Below are 24,182 nucleotides of genomic sequence, written 5' to 3'. Positions count from 1 at the left end.
TTGAGTTGGTGAGCTACGGCATGTCTCATCCTGTGTTTGCAATGACCAGTATACTAGGCAAATACAGTCTCTTTCCAATTGCAGACCATCGGAGACTAATCCCCAATAGCTTGCCAACAAGCGGTGCAACTAATTCACAAAATAACCAGTAAAAAGTGGCAGGTCCCATTTTACCATGGGAACACAAGAGTGTAGCCCTGTGTAGGCATGAAAAGTGGACAAAAGTTAAATAGGATTATCAAAACAAGCCCAAAAAGCTGCTTTATTCCAATTATCTTTTCATAAACATGTATCATGTAAATAGAAATACAAACAATTCAATCAGCACAGAGTTACAATGATTAACCATTGTGGAAAATAAATCAAGTATACAAAGATTAAGTGAATAAATCAATACTAAAGTGTTGTATAAAATACAAAACTATTAGCAATGCACATTACTGCACCTTTTATGCAGTTGACTAGAATAACTTGCAAGATACATTAAAAATTGTAAAATGGCCCTATGATGCTCGTGCATGAACATTAAAATTTATGCAATAATTAAGGGCAAATACAAAAAAAATTTCAATATAAGAAACAATTTGACAAAAAACAAACAGGCATATATATACAGTCGTAAAACGCAGGGATCATAAAGGATTTGTTTACTTAGGTTCTCTGCAATGAGTTTCAACCTGCGGGCGAAGCATACAAAACAATATTAAGGCACGAGTTGCAGAAGCAACTGTCAAAAACAAACGAGCCACACTTAAATAAACAGTTAACATGACTGGCTCATAAGGCAACTGGGACCTTGAAGTCAAGACCCGAAAAAACGACTCATTAATACGAGAAAAAAAACCACATTAAACATTGTGAACAACAAGCTAATGGCTGAGTAGGTACTTATAACAAAGAAAAAATTACTATCATTAGCCACGAAAACACAGATAACTCACCTGACCCACCGTAGCCTCTGGGGTGTTTGTCGGACAAAGGGTTAAAAGTAAAGTGCAGAAACGTAATTTAGAACAAAAAGGACATAAGGAATTAAAGTGAATGTGCAACCACCAGGCACGCAAGCAAAGAAACAGATGAGCATACCCACATACCTTGAGGTCACGCCCGGTTAGGGGCTCCCATCGAACACGGACACGAGGTCAAGAAAAGACCTTGGTCAGGAGCATCGGCGTATAGAACGAAGGCTGGCTGGTAGCTGCAGGAAAAAACTCGAGCCTCCCCTCTGTGCCTGCGCAGCGGTACCGATAGGGGAACTGGTGGGAGGTCAGACAAGGCATGACGTCGGGTATGGTGGAGGAGTGGGAAAGGGATGAAGGTGTGTGCTGGAAGAATGTCCTCATGGGGGAAGAATTGCTTCACAATGCACAATTTCTGCCATTAGCACTGTCCTTGTGTCGGTGTGCTCTGTTGTCAGATTTACATTAAACACACAAGTTTTAGGCAAAACTTATAGTATAATAATTTTTTTTTTTTCAAAAGTATCTGAAACAGTATATTGGAATGAGAATTTTGGAAATAATTTTCTTGTATATCATTTTATTTTTAAAGTGTATGCTTTGTTTCATCAATGCACATTAAAGTGACCGTCTGCTACAAATAGTTTCTCCTGTGAAATAATTATTATTGTTTAGCATTGGTTTTGTTTTTCTTAGGTATTTACTAACACCTGTGATAAATACTATCATTAGACGCCATTTTATAGTCCAAAAAAATTGGTAAAATTAAATAAAATATATACTAAAACTTACGATTGTTAAAGATAGTATAAAAATAATATTTTTAATGTTTAGCCATTTACTCTGTACTGCTAAGAGTGAGACACTTGAGGTTATAAAATAAAAATTTTTCTTATCTGTTTTGTTGACAAATTGTAAATTTAATGTTTTAGGGTAAGAGAGGGGAGGAAATCATATAGGAGAGTAGAGATGGTGCAAGTAATTTACGTACCTAAATAATTAATTAGATTGGGTTTTGTCCAGTAGTTGGTATAAAAACCATGTGGGAGAGGTGAAAAAGCACTATTTTCCTTTTGGAAAAAAAAACTGGAGCTATTTCAAAAATTATCTACTGAGTACCAAAATTTTTTTTCCCTTGCCATTTAACTGGGAGGTATTCCAGACCACTCAAAACTCTCTGGTCATCCGCCGCTTCGAGACTTGAGTCGACCACTGAATACAAGACTAGTTGTGCTCCTTTTCATTGCAGTTTTCTGTCACTGCATTTTTTAGAAACAGTATTTGATGTTTACAAGTGTGTTTGGTAGATTCCTGAAATATTTAGGTTACATCAGATTCTACACTTTAGGAGATAATGCATACCAAACTCCTGTTATACTTTGATTCGAAAAACTATTTTACAATTAAAGTTTTAAATAATTAACTGCCTATAAACAGTCACCAGTTTCACATGGTGACCTCAGGGGCAGTGGCGTATCGTGCCATCTCGGCGCCTGGGGCGGGAGACCCATTTTGCCGCCCCCATTCTATAGGTGCTTGATTAAAATTAAATTTCACATGCAATGAGGTATCTTTTATTGAAGTTAAAATAGGATGAGCGGTTTTACAAGCGGATTCTACGGGCCTTATGAGCAGTGAAGTCAGAAATAACTTTGTCAAAATCAATATTAGCAGCCAATTCTTGTTCAATCGACAATATAGCCAAGTTTGATAGTCTAGCGGAGCTCATAGTAGATCTGAGGTAATTTTTTATTAGCTTCAACTTCGAAAAACGTCTCTCACAACTTGCAACACTAATCGCCAAAGTCAAATATATACGAATCAAGATGACTATATTTGGAACCGAAATTCCGAGATTCAGTTTTTGAATGAACTGGAGGAGCTCCAGTGGTCCTTTACCACTTATATCTTCCTCTGATTCAGAACAGGTAACAACAACAAATTGCTGAAGACGCTTCCGCTCCATCTGAAACTCGTTATTGTCGATGTCTTCTAATACATGGGAAAGATCACACTCGAACTTGCTGTCCAAAAGTGTTTGACCCCTGGTGCGAAACTATAATTTGTGGATTTTTGGGATTTAAATTAACGGACTAATAAAACTGAAACTGGGATTTTACGTTCAGCGTGTTTCACCCAATCCCTGCCAGACCTAGAAGAAAAAAGGCGTCGACCGTTAGAAAATAACTTAACTGAGAAGGGCTTGTAAACCCATAATTTGTAATTTGCAATTTGCTAAATTTTTGGTATATTTATTTGCATGTTAAGGTGTGTCAATTTTTTGCTAGATTTCGCCTATGTTAATTGGTATTTACAGCGGTGATACGCCCGGTGCGTATCTGTATTTGTATTTATATGTTCTAATATAGGTATTTTTAATGCCTTTTTGGTAATTATATTTAATTTTCGGAGCTCCGAAGTATATGATCAAATTATAATTTTTTGGGGGAATTGTTAAAGTATTTTTTTAGTATTATTATATAGCTATTTTTTTATAAGTAGTAATAGGGTATGTATTTTATGACGGATGCGCCGATTTGTGATGAAACGATTTTATTATATATATATATATATATATATATATATATATATATATATATATATTAAATGTTGTCATATAAATTTTGCGTCTTTTTAACTTGCTGCCTCCTCTCACTGTTCGCAACCTTATTAGTATTTTTTAAGCTTCTATTAGTTTGGGTTTTAATAATTTTTTGGGTTTACCTGCGCTCGCGGTACGGGGCAATTTACTGTGTCCCGGTTTGCGGAAGTTGTTTGGTTTGCCCTGGGTTAAGGTCAAACTTTACATTACAATGCGTAGAACTAAATTCAATGAGTGCGAAAGAGAGGCATCGACACGGGCCGACGCGTGAAACAAAAGATTTTGTATGAGTAATTAACATAATAAGGAGTGCCGTTCAACTCGGCGGCGCGGCGTGATGCGATGTTGCCGTTCGTATGTAAACAAACAAACGTTATAAAGAGCTCTGTCAGCGATTAAAAAAAAAAGTTGGTGCGCAAAATTTGAGATAAAAATGGAACATTATAGTGTGTCTGACACATGTAATGAATGAATCATAGATCAGATCTCAACCCGCTTCACCGGCGGCCCGCCCCCGCGGGAAATATACCCGGGCTGTTCAGGCCACCCAGGACGCCTTATAAATAAATGGTAAACTGATTTACACGACACTGCACTTTATTAAGAACCGTTACACACACTGGTCCAAGTACTGGCCGTGTCTGTGGTCTGACCGTCGCGGCACGCGAGTCTCTATGCGTAGACGATGCGCGCGACCAAGATAGGTGGCAAAGTGGTATGTGCGGACTTATATTGTGGCCGTTATCAACGTGAAAGATGCGGCGGATAGTCGCGGAACTACTATGCTGCAATAGCTTATGCAGTCATTGACTTTAACATGTAAAACAGCACATACAACTGAATGTTCTAAAGTTATTCGCAATCTAACCTGTTGCAAAACATTAAAGTTCCGAAAAGTACGTAGGCCCGGTTAAATGAAAACATACAAGTTACAGTCACTTATTAAACAGTTATTACGTGGTTAGATTGCACGTTAGAGGTTACACATTTAAATAAGATGAAAGTTAGATACGTAGATTAACGAGTTAGAACTCGACACACGAGGCTGGCTAGGAGCCTTTGACGATACTGATTACTTGGCTTCGAAGCCTGAAAACTGCGTAAGCTTCATTTACGCTGTCCTTAAACTCTGGACATGAAAATTACGTAATAAATAGAAAACTCCCTGTTGGGATAAAATAATTAGGTAACGAGTCGCACGAAATGACGTGCTGAGACTTTGATGTGGCGCGAAATCTGAAGGCTCTGCGTTCGCGGAGCGACCGACCCCTGCGAGCTCCCGCTCCAAATGATGATAATTGGTGTCTTCCACTATTACTACATTTGACGAGTTGTCCAACTTTACCGCGAGTAGGTGTAGGTTCGTCCGGCCCGTTCTCACTCGCATTCAAAACCGAGGGAAGCCTACGATTCACTCGTCCTGGACATACCCGAATACTCACGTTGGCAAGCCTTCTTTTCACAGACGAGAGAGCCAAACCCGAAGTTCCCCGAAGGTAATGCTCGCTTTTCCCCCCTCCGGGCAGCCGGACTGGCGACGCCAGGGACAACCGCGCGGACGGGTAACACGTCAGGTCACTGTTTTGTATTTAAGTATGTGCCGGAAATTAGGAATTTCGACACTTTTTTTTCTAATTTTATATAATTTAAATTTCTTTTTGGAAATTTTATTTTTCTTTATAATTTGGTTTCTAAAGGGCGATTTACTCTTTGTTAGGCTGGTGTACTCCCCTTAGTTAAACTTTGTGCCAGTAGTCTGAAGCACCTTTCCCAGAGACCTATAGGATCTTTTGCAGATTTAAGACTTTGTTGGCTGCACATTTGAAATTTCCCTCGCTTACAGGCACGTCCCAGGCCTGTAACGTTACTTCACTTCATGACTAAAACTGCATACAGCAGCTCTGGACGAGCTGTTACCATTTCTCAGAGATGAGCTGACCATAGCCTTTACCGTCACGAATACGTATTAGGTTCTCTCCTCGAAAAGCACGTCATGGACGCTCGTTCTCAGTGTCGTTGCACTTTTTGTTCACCCCCCTCCCCTTCAGTTCTAAGAATTCGCCTAAGACCAATGACCGGTCATAAACCCCAGCAGACAGCGACCGTCTCCAAGGACGCCTCGCATAAAAAATGTGTGTGCAAAGATGGACCACCCCACGACAACTCGCGGCAGAAACAGTAACTTATTATCTTGGCCGCCAGAGTGTAGCACCTGACTGCCCCTTTAACCCTTGGTTTAAGCAGACGCCTTGGGCAAGTCGATTCTTTTTTTATTTCAGACACCCCTCAACAGGTAGCGCTAAGGTCGGTCAGTGCTACCAACTTCGAGACATCAGTCAGAGTTTTTTTATGACTCCCACTCGGGGAACTTCGGAACCTTTTGGTCCGGACTCCCAGCCCCCCCCCCCCCCCTTCCACTTTTGATAGAACAGTTACTTTTAATTACGAGACGCGGTTCTTCGAGAGACACTTCGCGTCGCGACTGCAGACGGACCATTTTGCGATTATCGGCGAGTCGACGAGACACTGCAAGACTTCCATCCGGCCGCAACCAACTATGTAGTCGCCTAAATAAGGGATGCTATCCCTATAATCTTTTCAAGTAGTTTAGTCCGTCTGCGTAGTACAAAGTGTAATAGTTATTTTTCTTTTAAATAATTTCTTTTGAAATGATGAAAACGACCGCGCCCAGCCACGTATTCGCGGGATCCAGTTCCTGGCGGGCGACGCATCGGTAAAGCGAAGACTACTTCCCTGTCTGGTGAGTGACGATCCGCGACTTTCCTCAACCTCCCCTTAACTTTTCCGGGCATTTTCTGCCCCGTATACTGTCTGTGTACAAGTTCTGATCAGTTTTGATTTGGACTGTTCCAGACAGGGTCCGAGAGCCGGACGCCGAATTGGCATTTTCATCTCCCTTCCACAACAGGACACAAGCGCCCTGGCATCATGTACCCGCGTGATCTCCGAAACGAAGCCCCGACCTCCGGCGCTACTGTATTGTTCAACCTTTTTTGAACTTTCCTAAATTACACAGTCAAACAAAGTTAATCATACAAACATAATTTCTGGACTTTAAGTACATACCTCAACTGGGATGGTTTAAATATATTTGTATTTTTTTATTGCTTTATGTATTTTTAGTAAATGAAACTTTTGATAATTTCATGTACGGCCGGCCCATAATTTTTTTTCTTTCTTTCTGAATATACCTGAGAGCTGTTTAAGAATGTAATTTATATTGTACGTTAATATTCTCTTGTATCTGCTATTAGTTTACTCAGTATGGAGTAATTATATTTCAGATGGAATCACACCTTGTTTCTGTTCATTACTAATAACATTGTGAAACCTAAAGATCCACCCAGCAAAACAAAAATGGTAATCAGACCGTGGTTGGCTGCTACAAATAAAACGCTGGTAAACATGTATACTTTTTTTTTAATGGTTTAACTACCAAGAAATGAGAAATATTTACATAGCATGCATGAATTTTTAACTTTTTTTTGGGGGGGGGGGGGCGTTCAAATAAAGATAATTAACTTGCCAACAGGTCTAATCATTTTCAGGTTTAACAGAAATTCTACTGGCTACGTCACGAAACGGTTTCTGTCCTTTTAAAACCCTCAAGTTTGTGAGGATTTGTCAGCTAAGCTAACTGGAATTAGTTTTTGGAATTGACATAAAAACAATATCATGAATTGCCAGTATCATTGATTTTAAGCCTAGAATGTCTTAGTCCAGTTTCCCAGTTGACTCTATTTGTACGCCTCCAAAAAACAATAATAATGTAATTTTGGCAGTTAACCATGCAAAAATTATGCGATGTATATAGTGTTTAATTCGTTAAAGTAAAACTATTTAAAAAGGCTACGAGTTTATCTGTGATTAAAGTAAATATACAATCATGACCTGAAATAGAAGGCACCCCCTTAATACTGCCGCCTGGCTAGGTTCCTAAACAGCGTACAGATCTCCGGGTCTGAACGCGCCATTTACAAACCATTCAACATGTATTAAAAGTGTCTGATTACGAGTAGTATTTAAGAGTCAATGCACTTGCCTTTACAAGTTTCATTCCATCTATTAACCCGTACGTTTCGGACAGTGTAAAAGTCTAGAACGAGTGTTTTCACGGACGTTTTTAGCTATGAAAAACTCTGCGCACAGTATTTTAAATGGTATAGGAAAGTGCGGGGAGCTCTTGTCTCTAATATTCCACCAGAGGACTGTAGAGGCGCGTTACCGACGAGAACACTGCCACTCCAGCTCGTTGCCCGGCGCGTAGAGGCGAGGAGGCGTGTGCTGTGCGAGCCAGAATCGCCCTTACCGTCCGCGCGCTTTTTGAGCTCACTCGCCGAGTGTCAGGACGTGTCCTGTGTTCGTCACGATGGCTCTCGTGCAGTCCATGCTTCATCTCAAACTCAAATACTCTCGATATTTTCTAAAAGCGGTAAAACGTCACGCAAAAGGTTATCATACGATCATTTGCGTGACCTTTTGCAAATCGAAAATAATGTTTGCTAAATATCTGGGGAAAATATTTGTGACCCAACAACGGAATTAATTTATATGAATAACTCCCTTAACTGATAGTGATGACAAGGAAATGAAGTAACCCATCGTGTAAGGGGCCGTTAATTAATTACGTAAGGACGATTTTAGCCATTTTTGACAACCCCACGCCATGTAAGGATACATAAGATTGCTCGAACCCCCCCCCCCCTTTTTTTTTCTCTCTTATTTATGTAAGATTTTTTTTTTACCTAGAATTTCCTTAAAAGCGTTAAATAGTTAAATGTCGTTAGAAAAGGTTCAGTTACACTAAAAAAAAAAACACATTACTTGACATAAACCAAAGATTGGTATTTTAAAAAGTACCTAATTATTTAGACTTAGGAAAATGTGTATTACCTATAACTAAATGTAAGATTTGAAACAATCTTAAAGTAAGGAAACTATTCAGTCAAAAAACTACAAATGAGGACTACTTTGTGTAACATAATGAACGACTAGATTTGAAACACAATTGCGTTACCATTTATTTTTCCGTGCAGTCAAATTAAGTACGAATGGCTTTTACCCCTCCCCCCTCCTTTTCCCCTCGAGATAAGGTCACGTAGAGATATTTTTAACTCGGCCTTCCTATCGGGATCTCCGTAATAACTTTGAATATATATACAGTATATATATTCAAAGGTAATAATGAGCGGCTCCAGATACCTAGCCTCGAGGGAAGTGGTGAGCGCTCCTGATATGCCCGCGACCACGAGCAACAGCAAGTACAGGTTCAAACAACACAATTTCAAAAAAGTAGCAACAATTTAATTTATTTTGAATTATGTTTAGTTAGAATAGAAAATGGTTGCATAGATGAATATGATAGTGAGTAATGATCTTAAAAGACAGTTTGCTCGTAATAATATATATATATTAGTTTTTCGTAAAACAAAGATATATTTGGTAAACTTTTTGACGTGATAACGTCTTATAAATCGATAAACGCCGGCTGCACGCACGAAAAATTGTCACGTTCCGCCAGAGCCGAGCGTGCAAAAACCGGCCAACCACCGTGCGAGAAAATCTTCGATTATATTTTAACAAATTATTTAAATTAAATTTGCAAAAACTGTATGTAATATTTGAAAATTAAAAAGTATGCAATTTTTCATCAATGTTTTCTTATAACGTTATCACGTAAAATTAGTAAACCGACTTTACAGACAACCCTCTTTTTTTAAGTAACAATTTTCATAAAATCCAAACAGTTACTGCATGTTTAAGTTTCCCACAGTCGAATGTCAAAATATAATTTGATACGTTTGGAACCAATCCCAAAAGAAGAAAAATTAACTAGGTACTAAAAACAGCAAAAATTCAGATTAAAAGTTAATACGACTGGCAACTAATTGCCATGACTACAATTTAACTTTAACAATTTATTATTTCGCAATTTCTAAATTCTCAAAAATTTAAATAATTTTGACGTACCGGTACCTATTAAAGTTTAGTAAAATTCTCTTTGAAAAAGTTTAGCCATTAAATAAATTTATTTCTTCTTATGAACAAGGCCCCGAAGTCAATGAAACTGACAGCTAATTACGCAATCAATACCCCGGAGACTTGTTCCTTTGATTCCGTGAATATTTCGCCGCTTCAAGTTCACGAACTGGCAGGACACGTTTCGCGTCAACATCAAACAATAAGCTTCCCGACGCCATCTTGCACGTCCTCGAAGCGACCATGTGTTTGTCAAATTGTATTTGTTACAAACATTATTTTGTTTCTTCGTTTGAGGCAGTTGTGTTAGAGGCAGGGACGTACTTTTCAGCAAAAAAAAAATCCAGACCAGCTGAGTGTTAAAACGTTGTAGCATTGTCTGCGTTTCGTGTTTTTTTTTATTTTTATTTCAGGTACACGTTTACTGTCAGCACACCAATCACAGCCATTCAGTGCGAAATCAACGGCCCGGCCAAACAGGGCAATGGCTTCTCTTGCAGACGGCCGCCAAGCACAAGGGAGCAATCGCTAGCGCGGGCATTGCTTATTGCGGTCCAATGAGCGATCAGGCTATTTTGCGAACTATACACGCCCCTAGTGATGTGTTTTACTCCCAGGTGTGCGCCCTGCCGCTTGGAGCGCTAGAGCAGCCGCAGTTGTCTTCACGGAGGTGAGAAGTCAGGGAGTGGGTGTGTAGGATCTTCATCATGTTAATAATTGAAGTCAAAGAGAGGATTACCTAGCCCCATTTTCCTATCTGGATACCAAATATAGTTTTGGTTATAATGAGGTTTAACGCTAGTTTTTCAGCTACGATTTGTTTTGCTAACCAGAACGGACACCCGATCCTGGAGTTACAGTGTTAAAATGTTCACCTTAAATTTACGACGAACTGAGGTTACGACTATCTTCGTGAATTTACGGACACTTCAGTTCTCTTACTTTGAACATGAGCCCAAAATAATATTATTTGTTTATTAACAAAACATTTATAAAACTGGTTTTAGTCTACAGCTACAACAATTTTCTTTTTTCCAAGTGTGTGTGCGCCTGTGTTTAGAATTAGAACGAAACATGCAACTCGGAAGTCGAAATACGGTGTAGTTTCCACGAAGATTCAGTTATTTGAAATTATGAAGAACTCTTCGTTTATTTGTGTTAAAATGTTCGTTGAAAAGTCCGTAAACTTGCTGTAATTCCTAACCGTGTAGGAATCGGAGGCAGCACGATGACGTAGCTGCCCACTTTTTCACCTCGCCAAAGCCATACGCCCAAAACATTGTGGAAATGGTGTTTGACCCAACGACATATATATATATCAATACGTCGTTGGCTTCAATGTATCCTAATAGCAAAACAACAGAAAACGGCCCACAATCAGCTGTTCGCGGCGGGAGGACATGTTGGCCTCAACTTTCAGAAGGCATGCTGGGTCTATGATATATAATATACGTCGTTGGTTTGACCACGCTGGTGATGGTTAAGTTAAGTATGAATTAGAATCCCCATCGTTAAAAAAAAAAGTAAATTCCATAAAATAAAGTAATTTGAACCTGATTCCACAATGCAAACACTACGCTTCAACTAATGTTCTGTGCGTACAACCAAACATGGCGCTAGCAATGAGCTGATAAAAAAAATGTTTAAGCAGGTTACCATTTAATATTGCAGACGTGGACATTTTCTGGTGTGTACAATCTTTGCCATGTTTCTTGCAAGCTATTCCTCTATGTTCCAGCTAACAGAGCGATTTCCATAGACAACAGAGACTTCACATTCAGGAAAGACACACAGCGCATTATTGAGAGAACGCCAGGCAACGATAGCATATTCAGCAATCACTGAGCCGAGCTAACGGAAGTAATGAGTGCGAAGATACTAATGGTGTGCACATTGTGTGCAGTTGTAGTAGTGAGACTGGAAGCGCGCAGTTTGGGCAGACCTCTACCCGTCCTGGACGAAGAGGCTGCATTGAAAAACCGCGAACCAGCCTTCAAGAACCCCAAGCCAGGTACCGTACTGCTATGGTTGGTTTCAGCCTAGAGTCGCGACTTTCAACACCAGAAATAGTAGATTTTAAACGAACTAATGTTAATTTATTATCTTGCCGAAATGTTTTTTTTATTTATACTCGATTATGAAATTTTCTAATTTCGCAGAGCAAACCTTAACCACCTTGAATCTCGTAACTTCCACGTTTACTTGCAATAAAAAAGATAATTTAGAATTTAACTTTGGCTGAAATCAAAGCATTTACACAGAACCTAGAAACAATGTAATTATAATAAATAAAAATAACTATTTCCGGATTTTTTCTCTCGGAAAAGTCGCTACTTTAGAAAAATTCCCTTTTATTTCGCTCGCGTATATGACATAAAATACTCTCTAAACATGAAAAAGTTAGCACTAGTACAAATCGGTGATAGTCTGCAATTTATACTAAAACTTTGAGATTTCTAAGGCCAGTTTCACACTAAGCAGTGGTTGGTCGTTTCTACTCGGTGATTTCTTCTAGATCAATTGTTTACATGTGCGTTTATTAAAAAAAAAATAGTTAGTGCCTCCTTGAGAGACCTGCCTTGCGCACTTTTAAGAAAAGCGGTCGAAAGAACAATCACCTATAAAACGCTGCAGAAGCTAGTCGCAGCGGCAGAAACCTGCGGTGTGACACCGGCCTAACGGTGTACAAAGGTCTGAGACTCTTCTCTTGTTCGTTACTGGACCAGGGCCGCCCAGGCATGTCAGGAGAAGTGTGGTCTGATCAGGCTCGCTAGTTGAAGCTAAACACAGGAGACACCCAGCTCACTGTGACGTCTGCTGGCTGAGATGCCTGTGGCCCCTCGCTTCTTCCATTGGCTCGTAGTTCTTCAGAAACGCGCTGTGCCCCGATCGCCGAAGCAGCACGGTGACAAACTTGATCTCATCCTGATTTATAGCAAAATCTTGATCGTGAGCTTACGGGTCGGAGTTTTCCGCTTCTTGGCTTTTAGGTTTAGACCACGTCCGAGGAAATTCCCGAGGTTACGGCTTGCCAGCTGCAGCCACTGGTCCTCGCAGGGAGGGAAAAGGGGAGGGGGCAGGGTCGGGCCAATCAGCAAGTATAAACACTGTGTAAATACCACGCAGAACCCCAGGCCTACAGGCCTGATTCACCTGGTCTTACAGATACGGGTTAACTACCCATGCACGTGTCTAAAAGGTTTATTCGTTGGAGCGGCTCAAACAGATTTACACTACCAGGCACACCCGAAATTACCCGTCCACTTGAATGTCCGCACACTAACAAGACTCCAAATGCTCACCAACACACCACAACCTCACTGGTGGGGGAGTATCGCCCCTTCTCCTCGTCGAACACCAAAATGTAACTTTATTTTGGCATCACACTACAAGCCAGCACACAGGCCCGTGTTCTAAAACTCACCTCATAGAACACGCACCTCGTCCGTCGACCCAAGTGACTCTACAAAAGTGTGGGGTGCATCTTGAACTACAGTGCATAGAGCGAGTAGTAGACTAATAGGTTTCTGGTCTCACGCCACACAAAATACCCCGGATGTGAATTTGAAAGTTGTGCAATTAATAGTTTTTAATCGCTCTTGAAGAAGCAAGTCGAAACGTCGGGCGAATAATCATTTTCTCGGACATGATTTAATACAATTTCTTGGACATAAGCCATTGCAGTTTTGCACTGTTTGTCATGGAAAATATTCAAGAAGGCAAATTAAGAAATAAAAAACAAAAACTAAAATTTAATCAGCTGATGTCAAACAGATAAATCCAACGATGAACCTAAACAGGTGTTATGGACAACACAATGACGAAAGAACAGACGGACACATTCAAACTTAAAAATCAGACAGCAAACGAATTCCGTGGAAGGAATTTAGTCATGAAAAAATATAAACAGCACAGACGAACCATAGTTTAAAAAATAAAAGTAACTGCAGGCAGACAACAAAACTTGGACAACGCAGCAAATATACGAACACAAAGATGAAGATAAACTGATATTATGGACAATACAATGACGATACTCCCAACGATCACAATAGGTTTCCTATGACAAAACAGTTGCGACGTTGCAGGAGCTGGCAGACTTATATCGGACACTGGGAAATAGGATTATGTTTTGAATTCGTATTTTGTATTTATAAATTTTTTTCCATGACAAAAAGTGCAAAACTGCAGTGGCGGATGTCCAAGAAATTGTATTAAATCAAAATCCCCGATTGCATGAGTCATTTAAGGAACGTGACCCAGGACGTGGTCTGATACGTCAACTGTGTGCTGTGTAGGAGTGCTGATGAGGGCGCTGTGGCGGGGCCGGGCGGGCAGGATGTCCCAGGAGCCTCCCCCGGAGGCGATGGACGTGTCCGCGGAAGACGTCCAGGTGGAGAGGCCACGAGAGGCCTGGACGCGCGAGCAGCAGATCATCACCATACGTCTCCTGGGGAGGCTGTGGCAACTCGAGCAGGACAGGAGGAAGTCCCAGGGGCCTCCCCAGGAGGCGGTGGAGGTGTCAGGCGGAGTCCCGGAGGAGAGCGCGCCTGAGGCATGGAGGCCGGAGGATCTGGTCTTTTATACGTCGATCGTTGTCGTCGTAGTGGCCATGGCGGGGCTGCAGCTGGCCTGCGTTGGCCTGGTCGAGGAACAGCAGCGCCAGTGGGATGCCCCGAAGGGCGCCCCGTGCCAGGTCTACGTTGAACTTCCGGTGGAAATGAAGCTGGCCTGTGGTTGCCTCACCAAGGAGGTCCAGCGGGGCCGGTGAGCCGGCAATGCAGCTGGCCTGCGGTTACCTCACCGAGGAGGTCCAGCGGGGCCGGTGAGCTGGCAATGCAGCTGGCCTGCGGTTGCCTCACCGAGGAGGTCCAGCGGGGCCGGTGAGCCGGCAATGCAGATGGCCTACGGTTACCTCACCGAGGAGGTCCAGCGGGGCCGGTGAGCTGGCAATGCAGCTGGCCTGCGGTTGCCTCACCGAGGAGGTACAGCGGGGCCAGTGAGCCGGCAATGCAGCTGGCCTGCGGTTACCTCACCGAGGAGGTCCAGCGGGGCCGGTGAGCTGGCAATGCAGCTGGCCTGCGGTTGCCTCACCGAGGAGGTCCACCGGGGCCGGTGAGTCGGCAATGCAGCTGGCCTGCGACATCCCCGCACTGTTTACATATGAGCCATTAAATATTTTGTTGTTCTAACCAAATAATTTTTTTGAGCAAATTTGATTTCGTATGTTTTCAATCCAACCAAATATGTTGTATGGCCAAACGAATGTCTTATTGGTGTAACCATTTTGCTTTAAATTTACCAAATATTGTTTTGCTTTAACCAAACACATTGTTAGATCAACCAAATATTTGTCTCACCGTTACCAAACATTTTTTTGGGGTTTAACCATACCTATTGTCAGGTGAACCAAATGTCTGATTGGTGTAACCATATTGATTCTAAGTTTACCAAATATTTTGTTATTCCAATCAAACACATTATCATACCAAACAAATATATGATTGGTGTAACCATATTGCTTTAAGGTTACTAACTATTTTTTATGTCTAACCAAACATATCGTCATATCAAACAAATAAATGAAAGGTGTAACCATATTGCTTTAAGGTTAGTAATTATTTTGTTGATTTGACCAAAAATTTTGTCAGGTCAACCAAATATACATGATTAGTGCAAACATACTGTTTTAAAATTACCAAATATTTGTTGGTTTTAAGATATACTTTATCAATCCAACCCAATCTTTTTTTATTCTCAACTAAAATTTTAGTAAATATAAGGAAGTTCTTATTGTTTTCTATCAAAATTTTGTTGGTTGAACCAAACATTTTAGTGCAACCAAATGTTTTATTGACACAAAACAATCGATCTATCGTTCCCAAGTATTTATTCAGTTAGTGCGCGGTTACACGGGAGTCTGAACTACTTCAAGTGAACATGTTCAGCTGTTGAGTGCGGTTACACATTACACACAGTCTGAACATGTTTCGTTCGAGGCCATTTCCCATTTAACTTAAACAGGTTGGCAAAGTAGTTCAGATCGACATATCTTTCTGATTGGCTGTTTAGAATATAAACAGTCTTTTGCAGAAATTCAAGATGGAAAGTGTTTCTGGCACAAGTTCGAGTAATATTTTACCGAATACAACAAAAAAAAATCAACAGATAATTATATATATACATATATATTTTTAATTGATCCTGACCTTAATTTCCTTAAAATTGAGATAGGTACTCTCGCTCAAAAAATAAGTTTAAAAATTTTACTGTGCATGTTGTTTGAATTCGCGATTTGTAAAAAAATATTGAGCAATATAAAAAAAACACATTCCATTTCTGCTGATAATGCTGTATAAACAAGTGAGAAAATCCCGCGTTTTCTGGATACAATTACAAAATAGAGATCAACAACACAGTCATTCGTTGACAGTAGACAATCGGTTTTAGAGCTAAACACACTTTTCAGCAACTACCGTGTAACCGTACACTTTCGCGTTTGTAAACGTGTTTACTTAAACATGTTCACCTGAAGTAGTTCAGGGTCCCGTGTAACCGCGCCCTTAGTTAAAACATTTTTTTTTTAATCTTCAACCACAGATTTGGTTGTACATATAGGTCAGTTCCAATCAAATATATTGTTTTATTAAAACAAATCTGTTACTCCCAACCTAATATGTAGTTGATTTAACAAAATTCCTAATTATTTTACCAGCCATTGTTTGTTCAACCAAATACCTGTAATTAACTAACAATACATTTGATTGCTTCGGAAATATTACCCAATTTTTTTTGGGGTCAACAAAATATAATTTCTAGCCTAGCTCAATCAAAAAAAGAAACTTTTATTAAAAGATAAAATTTATAAATGGAATATTTATTAAAATAAGGGAAAAACTATCCTTGCATTTAGGCAACCACAGCATAGCAAAACTGACAAATAAATAAACACAAATTCTGTCTTATAAAGATGACGCCACTCCCGCTGCCTGCTTAAGTTTTTAATTAAATATTAGCGTTGGAAAAGATCTCAGGGGTTTTAACGGGGGTTCGGCCTCGTGGCTGCAGGCAGGAGCGCGTCGTGGTTCGGAACCTACCTGGGCTGTTCAAGCCACCCAGGACGCCTTGTAAATGACTGGTAAACGAATTAACAGGACACTGCACTTTATTCAGTATCGATACACTTATTGGTCCCGGTACTGGCCGCGTCCGTTGTCTGACCGCTGCGACACGCGTATCTCTGAACGTAAACGGTGCGCACGACCAGAATAGGTTGCAAAGTAATATCTACGAATTGATACACTGGTTACTTATCCATATGAAGGATTTGGTGGATAGTCGCGGAGTTTCTATATTGCAACAACTTAGGCAGACACGTTAACATGAAGAGTAGCACCTCTGTTCAAGATTGTTTGCAATCTAACATGCGGCGAATAATTAATGTCTCGAAAATACGTAGCTACGGTAAGCTGAAGACGTACACGTTATAGTCTCTTTTGGAATTGAAAGTTATTCGGTTAGATTACACGTTATAAGTCACACGTTTAAGATGGTGAAAATTAAGAAGCGAAAGTTAGTCAGTAAGCATTCAACACTCGTTACAAAGAGTCTTCGATGATGACAATTAATTGGCTATGAAGCCGAAACTGCGTACCACTATTACGCTGTCCTTAAGATGGACATGGAATTACGTATAAAAAGTAAAGTTCCCTGTTGGGATGAATTTAATAAGTTACGAGTCGCACGAAATATCGTGTGACTGGGGTGGGGTCGGCGCCGAGCTAGTTAAAGGATTTTAAAAGACTTACACTATTGCTGATATGTAGATGAAGCGCGAAAGTTGATGGCCCGACATTCGCGGAGCGACCGACCCCTGCGAGCTCCCGACGGTAACTGAGCGCGAGACCGCCCTGCGGCCTCGCGCCTAACCACGTGGAACGCGGGAAAACCGACCCGGCCAGTTCTGGACTTAAAGACAAGTTACACAATATATGCTTATAAGACAATTAGCCATAATTTCCCTTACATGAATCCCCTTTTAAATTGTTATTAATTTAGTTGTTTTAATTTGACAGAATAATTATATAATTAATTAGGCGCATTGCCACACAGTGGCGTAGCATGGGTGGGGCGGAGGGGGCGGCCCGCCCCGGGCGGCAGCCCGCGGGGGCGGGTCGCCGGTGAAGCGGGTTGAGATCTGATCTATGATTCATTCATTACATGTGTCAGACACACTATAATGTTCCATTTTTATCTAAAATTTTGCGCACCAACTATTTTTTAATATTTATTTAAAAGAAAAACTGCGAAATCACTGACAGAGCTCTTTATAATGTTTGTTTGTTTACATAGGAACGGCAACATCGCATCGCGCCGCGCCGCCCGGCGCGCGCGTGCCGAGTTGAGCGGCACTCCTTATTATGTTCATTACTCATACAAAATATTTTGTTTCACGCGTCGGCCCGTGTCGATGCCTCTCTTTCGCACTCATTGAATTTAGTACTACGCATTGTACTGTAAAGTTTGACCTTAACCCAGGGCAAACCAAACAACTTCCGCAAACCGGGACACAGTAAAACTCATATATTTCCCCGTACCGCGAGCGCAGGTAAACCCAAAAAAATATTAAAACCCGAACTAATAGCAGGCTTAAAAAATACTAATAAGGTTGCGAACAGTGAGAGGAGGCAGCAAGTTAAAAAGACACAAAATTTATATGAGAACATTTAATATATATATATATATATATATATCATAAAATCGTTTCATCACAAAACGGTGCATCCATCATAAAATACATAACCTATTACTACTTATAAAAATAGCTTTATAATAATACTAAAAAAATACTTTAACAATTCCCCCGAAAAATTATAATTTGATCATTGTAGCCTCGTGGCTACGGACTGTGATCGGGACGAGTAGGATCGCATTTCAATGAAACACAGTATAGTTGGAGGCGTCCTTTATTGGCGGCAGCGAGAACGCGTACAAAATGCTATGACCAACCCTGTGCGCGTGGCTGTGTTCCGAGCCGGACTGGCCCGCCTCTCGGGTCTTCCTCTCGCTGCATGCCAGACCCCCCAGGGCGGGGGTGGCCTGCCGGCCTAACGTTACTCCTGGGGGGGGGCGCATCCTGCCAGCTGTACGCTCGCCCGCAGGGAACCCGTGAAGCCGGAGGGCTCCGGTCATCGCTGCAGGCAGCAGCGACCACGACCGCTACAGCACCCCCGTGCCAGTGATGTGCCACATCACGAAAAACCGCCCTGCAGGCGGTCGGGGAAGCGTACACGACGCCCGGCCCGCGTCACGGGAGGCGCAGGGGCAGTCATGGTGGGCCCCTGATGTTGCTGGGGAGGTGTTTCCCCCACAGGAGGGGGGGCGACTGTGGCTGGTGGCTCCTGGTCGGCCAAGATGTAGGCAGGCTTGAGTCGATCGATGGAGACCGTGGTGCGCCGGCCATGCATCAGGAGAGTTGCAGTTTTCGGAGTTCTGCCGAGTACCGGGAAGGGGCCCTCGTAGGGCGCGTGTAGGGACCCCTTTTGCCCCTCGCAGCGGACGAAGACCTCAGTGGCCGTCGGAAGGTCCCTGGAGACAAACGGCCTTGTCCCACCATGCCGCGAGCCGTTAACTGGCCGCAGGTCTCGGAAGTGCAGGCGGAGGTCCGTCACCAGGCCGGGGGCATCGAACCGAGGGGCGTCCGGATGTTCTCCGAGAAATTCCCCCGGTAGGCGCAGGGGCTGGCCGTAGACCAACCCCGCAGCAGAGGCACGAAGGTCGTCCCGCCAGGCGGCTCGAATGCCGAGCAAGACAGTAGGTAGGACATCTACCCAGTGCTCGGTAGCATGGCACCGGATGGCTGCCTTGAGCGAACGGTGCAACCTCTCCACCATCCCGTTGGAGGCCGGGTGGTAGGCGGTGGTCTGTAGGTGTCATGCCCACCAAGGCGGCGAGGGCCGCGAACAGGGAGGACGTAAATTGTCGGCCTTGATCGGTGGTAGCTCTCAGGGGGGTGCCAAAACGTGCCACCCATGTGGTGTAGAAGGCTCTGGCGACTGTAGCTGCCTCGATGTTCTCGACAGGCACGGCCTCTGGCCAGCGGGAGAAGCGGTCAACCATGGTGAGGCAGTAGCGGAAGCCTCGGGAACATGGGAGAGGGCCGACCAGGTCTAGATGGACATGGTCGAACCTGGAGGAAGGAGGTATGAAAGATCCTACCGGCGAGGAGGTGTGCCGTGCGATCTTCGACCGCTGGCACGGTATGCAAGATCGGGCCCACAGTCGACAATCTGCTTGCATGGATGGCCAGACGAACCGTTGTGAGATCAACTTCCCTGTGGCCTTAATGCCCGGGTGCGCCAGCCGGTGCACCATGTCAAATGCCGCTCGGCGGAATTGTGGGGTCAGGAAAGGCCGAGCTGTCGGTGTGGACACATCGCAGTAGACTTCCAGTGGCGAGTCCGGGATCTTGACCTTCGTCAGCCGCAGGCTGGAGTCGCACTGCAGGAACTGCCGCAACTCCTCATCCGCTGCTTGAGCCTGCGCCAGAGCATGATAGTCGACCGGAGCTGTGACCGATTCCACCCGGGACAAGGGGTCCGCCACGGTATTGGCCGAGCCGGGAATATGGCGAATGTCTGTCGTGAATTGTCCAATGAAGTCGAGGTGCCTGGCTCGGCGTGGAGAGCACTTGTCAGAGTTTTGGGCGAAGGCGAATACTAGAGGCTTATGGTCCGTAAGGATGGCAAAATCCCTGCCCTCGACCATATGGCGAAATTGCCGAACAGCTAGGTAGATGGCGAGGAGCTCCTTGTCATAGGCTCCATACTTCTGCTGTGCCGGATCCATCTTCGCAGAGAAGAACGCCAAGGGTTGCCAGTGGTTGCGTACCTGTTGCTGGAGTACCGCTCCTACTGCAAAGTCCGAAGCGTCCGTCACGAGAGCCAGGGGGGCGTCGGGGATAGGGTGGGCCAGCAGGGTCGCCGAGGCGAGCCTGGCCTTACAATCTTCGAACGCCGTGCTGCTTGCGGCCGTCCAGATGATGGTATCTTTGCCTTTGGCTGCCCCTCGTAAGAGCTCATGCAGGGGGGCCTGCGCTGCCGCAGCCCTAGGAATGAACCGTCGATAGAAGTTCACCATGCCAGTGAACTGGCGCAGCTGCTTTGCTGTGGTAGGCTTGGGGAAGTCCAGGATAGCACGGACTTTCTCTTGCAGAGGTTGGGAGCCGTTGGCTGTGATGGTGTGTCCCAAAAATGTGACGCAGGACTTGCCAAAGACGCACTTGCTAGGGTTGATGAGAAGCCCATAGTTCGTGAGGCGGTCAAAGAGCTCAGTCAGATGCTGCAAATGCTCAGTCTCGTCCTGGGAAGCCACCAAAATGTCATCCAGGTACGACACACAAAAGTCGAGGCCTCGGAGGACCTCGTCCATGAACCGCTGGAAAGTTTGTGCAGCATTGCGGAGGCCAAAAGACATGAACGGGAATTCAAACAATCCGAATGGAGTGGTTATGGCAGTTTTGGGGATATCCACCGTGGCGACTGGGATCTGACTGTACGCTCGGACTAAATCGATGGTGGAGAAGATGGTCTTGCCATGCAATGAGTGCGAGAAGTCCTGAATGTGCGGGATGGGGTACCTGTCCGGGATGGTGCGGGCATTCAGCAGTCTGTAGTCCCCACAAGGTCGCCACTCTTCTCCTCTCTTGGGCACCATGTGGAGGGGAGAAGACCAAGGGCTGTCAGATGGTCGGGCTGTGCCCTGCTTGATCATAGCCTCGAATTCCCCCCTGGCCACGCGCAACCGGTCTGGAGCCAAGCGGCGCGGTTTGCTGTGCACCGGCTGTCCTGGCGTGGTGTTGATATGGTGCACGGTGGAGTGCTGCACTGGCTGGGGGAAACCTGCAGGCCGTGTGAGGCTGGCGAACTTGTGTAGTAGCTCGGGGTACGGCGGAGGGGGTGCAGGCGTTTTGACACTACAGACTTGACTTGTGGTAATGGTACAAACCGAGGTGAGAGAAGTAGTGCTGTCCACTAGGTGTCGATTCCGGATATCAACTAGCAAGCCAAAGTGGTAGAGAAAATCTGCCCCAAGGATGGGCTTAGTTACTTCGGCCACCACAAACCGCCAGACCAAGTCCCTTCGAAGTCCTAAGTTGAGGGTGAGTGTGACAAAGCCGTAGGTTGCGATCTGCGAGCCGTTGGCGGCCACCAGGGAGTAGTCGGACTGAGGGCGCCTGCCTGGCATGAGGGTACGCGGGTAGACACAGATATCGGAGCCAGTATCGATGAGGTACTGTACCTTGGTAACCCGCTCTGTGATGAACAGGCGGCGGCCGGTAGGCAGGGAAGGGTTGCCGGCCGCCATCAACGCGTCCCCTTGTCGTTTCCCGTCTGGTACGTACAGGGCGTGGTGCACCTGTGGGCTACGTCCCCGAAACGGCGATGATACCAGCAGGCTCCTGGCGGGCCCTTACTGCGGGAGCGGGAGCGGTATCCCGCGGGCGGCGAGCTGTCCGAGCGACTCCTGCGCTGCGCACTGCTGGTGGCAACTGCTGCGATCTCTTGCCGCAATATCGCGGCCATTTCCCCGATCTTCGCGGACATCAGGGCCGCCATCTTGTCCACCATCGCCTCCATGGAGGACACTGCAGCCGCCTGCGGCTGGGGGTTGGTATCTGCAATGGCATCGGCCAGGTCGGCCAACGCATCCAATGATGCGTTAGTCTGCGTGGCCAGAATCGCTTGGGTAGGCGATGGGAGCCGACCCAGCCATAAGGATCGCAGGAGGTCATCTGGGATAGCTGTCCCTGCCAGGCCGTGGAGGTGTCGGAGGAACTGGGATGGACGCCGATCGCCCATCTCTTCGGTCTCCAGCAGCTGCTTAGTTTTCCTCGCTTGCGAAGCACTTAGCCTCTTGACCAGCTCCGTTCTCAGTTTCTCATATTTGCCCGTGGCTGGCGGTTGCGTGAGGATGTCGCGCACCTCGGTAGAATAACGGGAGTCCAGGTTGCCCGCCACGTAATGAAATTTCGTACTGTCTGCGGTTATTCCTGCAATCGCGAACTGGTTTTCGACTTGCGCGAACCACATCTCGGGATCTGCGGACCAGAACGGCGGGATGCGAACCGCCACCCGATCCACCGCCGCAGTAGGAGGTACTGTGTCTGGGTCTGGCATGGTTTCCGCGGTGGTCCCGAACCGCCCAAGTCGCACTACTCACGTGAGGGGGGTTCGCGCCGCGTGTGTTGGGGCGAACGCGCGAGGTGGCGCGGTAGCACCGCGGTCGCGCGAGGTGACGCGGTAGCTCCGCGGTCGCACTAGGTTTCCGCGGTGGTCCCGAACCGCCCAAGTCGCACTACTCACGTGTGGGAGGTCTCGCGCCGCGTGTGTTGGCGCGAACGCGCGAGGCGGCGCGGTAGCTCCGTGGTCGTACTACTCGCGGTCGCGGGCACGTAGCGCGTGTGCGCCGTCGCTCAGGCGCCTCCGCGCAAAACGCGACCCGAACCCGCCTGGAGATCACGTCGGGGTCACCACTGTAGCCTCGTGGCTACGGACTGTGATCGGGACGAGTAGGATCGCATTTCAATGAAACACAGTATAGTTGGAGGCGTCCTTTATTGGCGGCAGCGAGAACGCGTACAAAATGCTATGACCAACCCTGTGCGCGTGGCTGTGTTCCGAGCCGGACTGGCCCGCCTCTCTGGTCTTCCTCTCGCTGCGTGCCAGACCCCCCAGGGCGGGGGTGGCCTGCCGGCCTAACGGTACTCCTGGGGGGGGGGCGCGCATCCTGCCAGCTGTACGCTCGCCCGCAGGGAACCCGTGAAGCCGGAGGGCTCCGGTCATCGCTGCAGGCAGCAGCGACCACGGCCGCTACAATCATATACTTCGGAGCTCCGAAAATTAAATATAATTACCAAAAAGGCATTAAAAATATATAAGAACATAACTCCGCTAGACTATCAAACTTGACTATATTGTCGATTGAACAAGAATTGGCTGCTAATATTGATTTTGACAAAGTTATTTCTGACTTCGCTGCTCATAAGGCCCGTAGAATCCGCTTGTAAAACCGCTCATCCTATTTTAACTTCAATAAAAGGTACCTCATTGTATGTGAAATTTAATTTTAATTAAGCACCTATAGAATGGGGGCGGCAAAATGGGTCTCCCGCCCCAGGCGCCGAGATGGCACGCTACGCCACTGTTGCCACACCCGGCCGGGTGCTGACGTCGCTTTGGTGTTCGTCGCGGCGCACTTTTACACACTCGGCGGACATCACGCTCGGGCGTGTTCGGCGTACTTAAGAGTAAGTGTTGTTGTGACATAACGGCCTGTGCGAACCAGAGGAAGCACCGGCGGTCGGCGTCAAAGAGTTAAGTAAAAACAGCTCTGTCAGCTTGTGAACTTCTCATATGTTGAGAAAGGATAGAGTTCCAGTACAAGCCAGAATATTTGTAATTTTTTGTCAATTGTTTTTATTTTGTAATTTTTTTCTGTGATTTTTCTGATGTTAAGGAAAACTTACGATAGTTTTTTCCGCATGCTCCTGATTTTTTATGACAATTTATATAGATGGTTTTCGCCGAGTGCACCTGATTATTCCTGGCTAGACATCTGAT

General features: G+C 44.9%; 2 protein-coding genes across 2 annotated transcripts; one reads left to right on the top strand and one right to left on the bottom strand.

The window, feature by feature from the left end:
• The first annotated feature begins 11,365 nt into the window (after positions 1-11,365).
• On the top strand, positions 11,366-14,758 carry LOC134534422 (uncharacterized). The gene is made up of 2 exons (XM_063372886.1): positions 11,366-11,572; positions 13,860-14,758. Exons 1-2 carry the CDS (start codon positions 11,425-11,427, stop codon positions 14,330-14,332), a joined length of 621 nt encoding a protein of 206 aa, XP_063228956.1. The 5' UTR covers positions 11,366-11,424; the 3' UTR covers positions 14,333-14,758.
• Positions 14,759-21,926: 7,168 nt separating this feature from the next.
• On the bottom strand, positions 21,927-22,739 carry LOC134534410 (uncharacterized). Its single transcript, XM_063372875.1, has one exon. The coding sequence runs from the start codon at positions 22,737-22,739 to the stop codon at positions 21,927-21,929; it is 813 nt and encodes a 270-aa protein (XP_063228945.1).
• Between the last annotated feature and the right edge of the window lie 1,443 nt (positions 22,740-24,182).

This window comes from Bacillus rossius, chromosome 7 (assembly GCF_032445375.1).
Source record: "Bacillus rossius redtenbacheri isolate Brsri chromosome 7, Brsri_v3, whole genome shotgun sequence".
NCBI lineage: Eukaryota > Metazoa > Arthropoda > Insecta > Phasmatodea > Bacillidae > Bacillus > Bacillus rossius.
The sequence above is the reverse complement of the archived record's forward strand: the minus strand, read 5'-3'. Positions and strand labels throughout refer to the sequence as shown.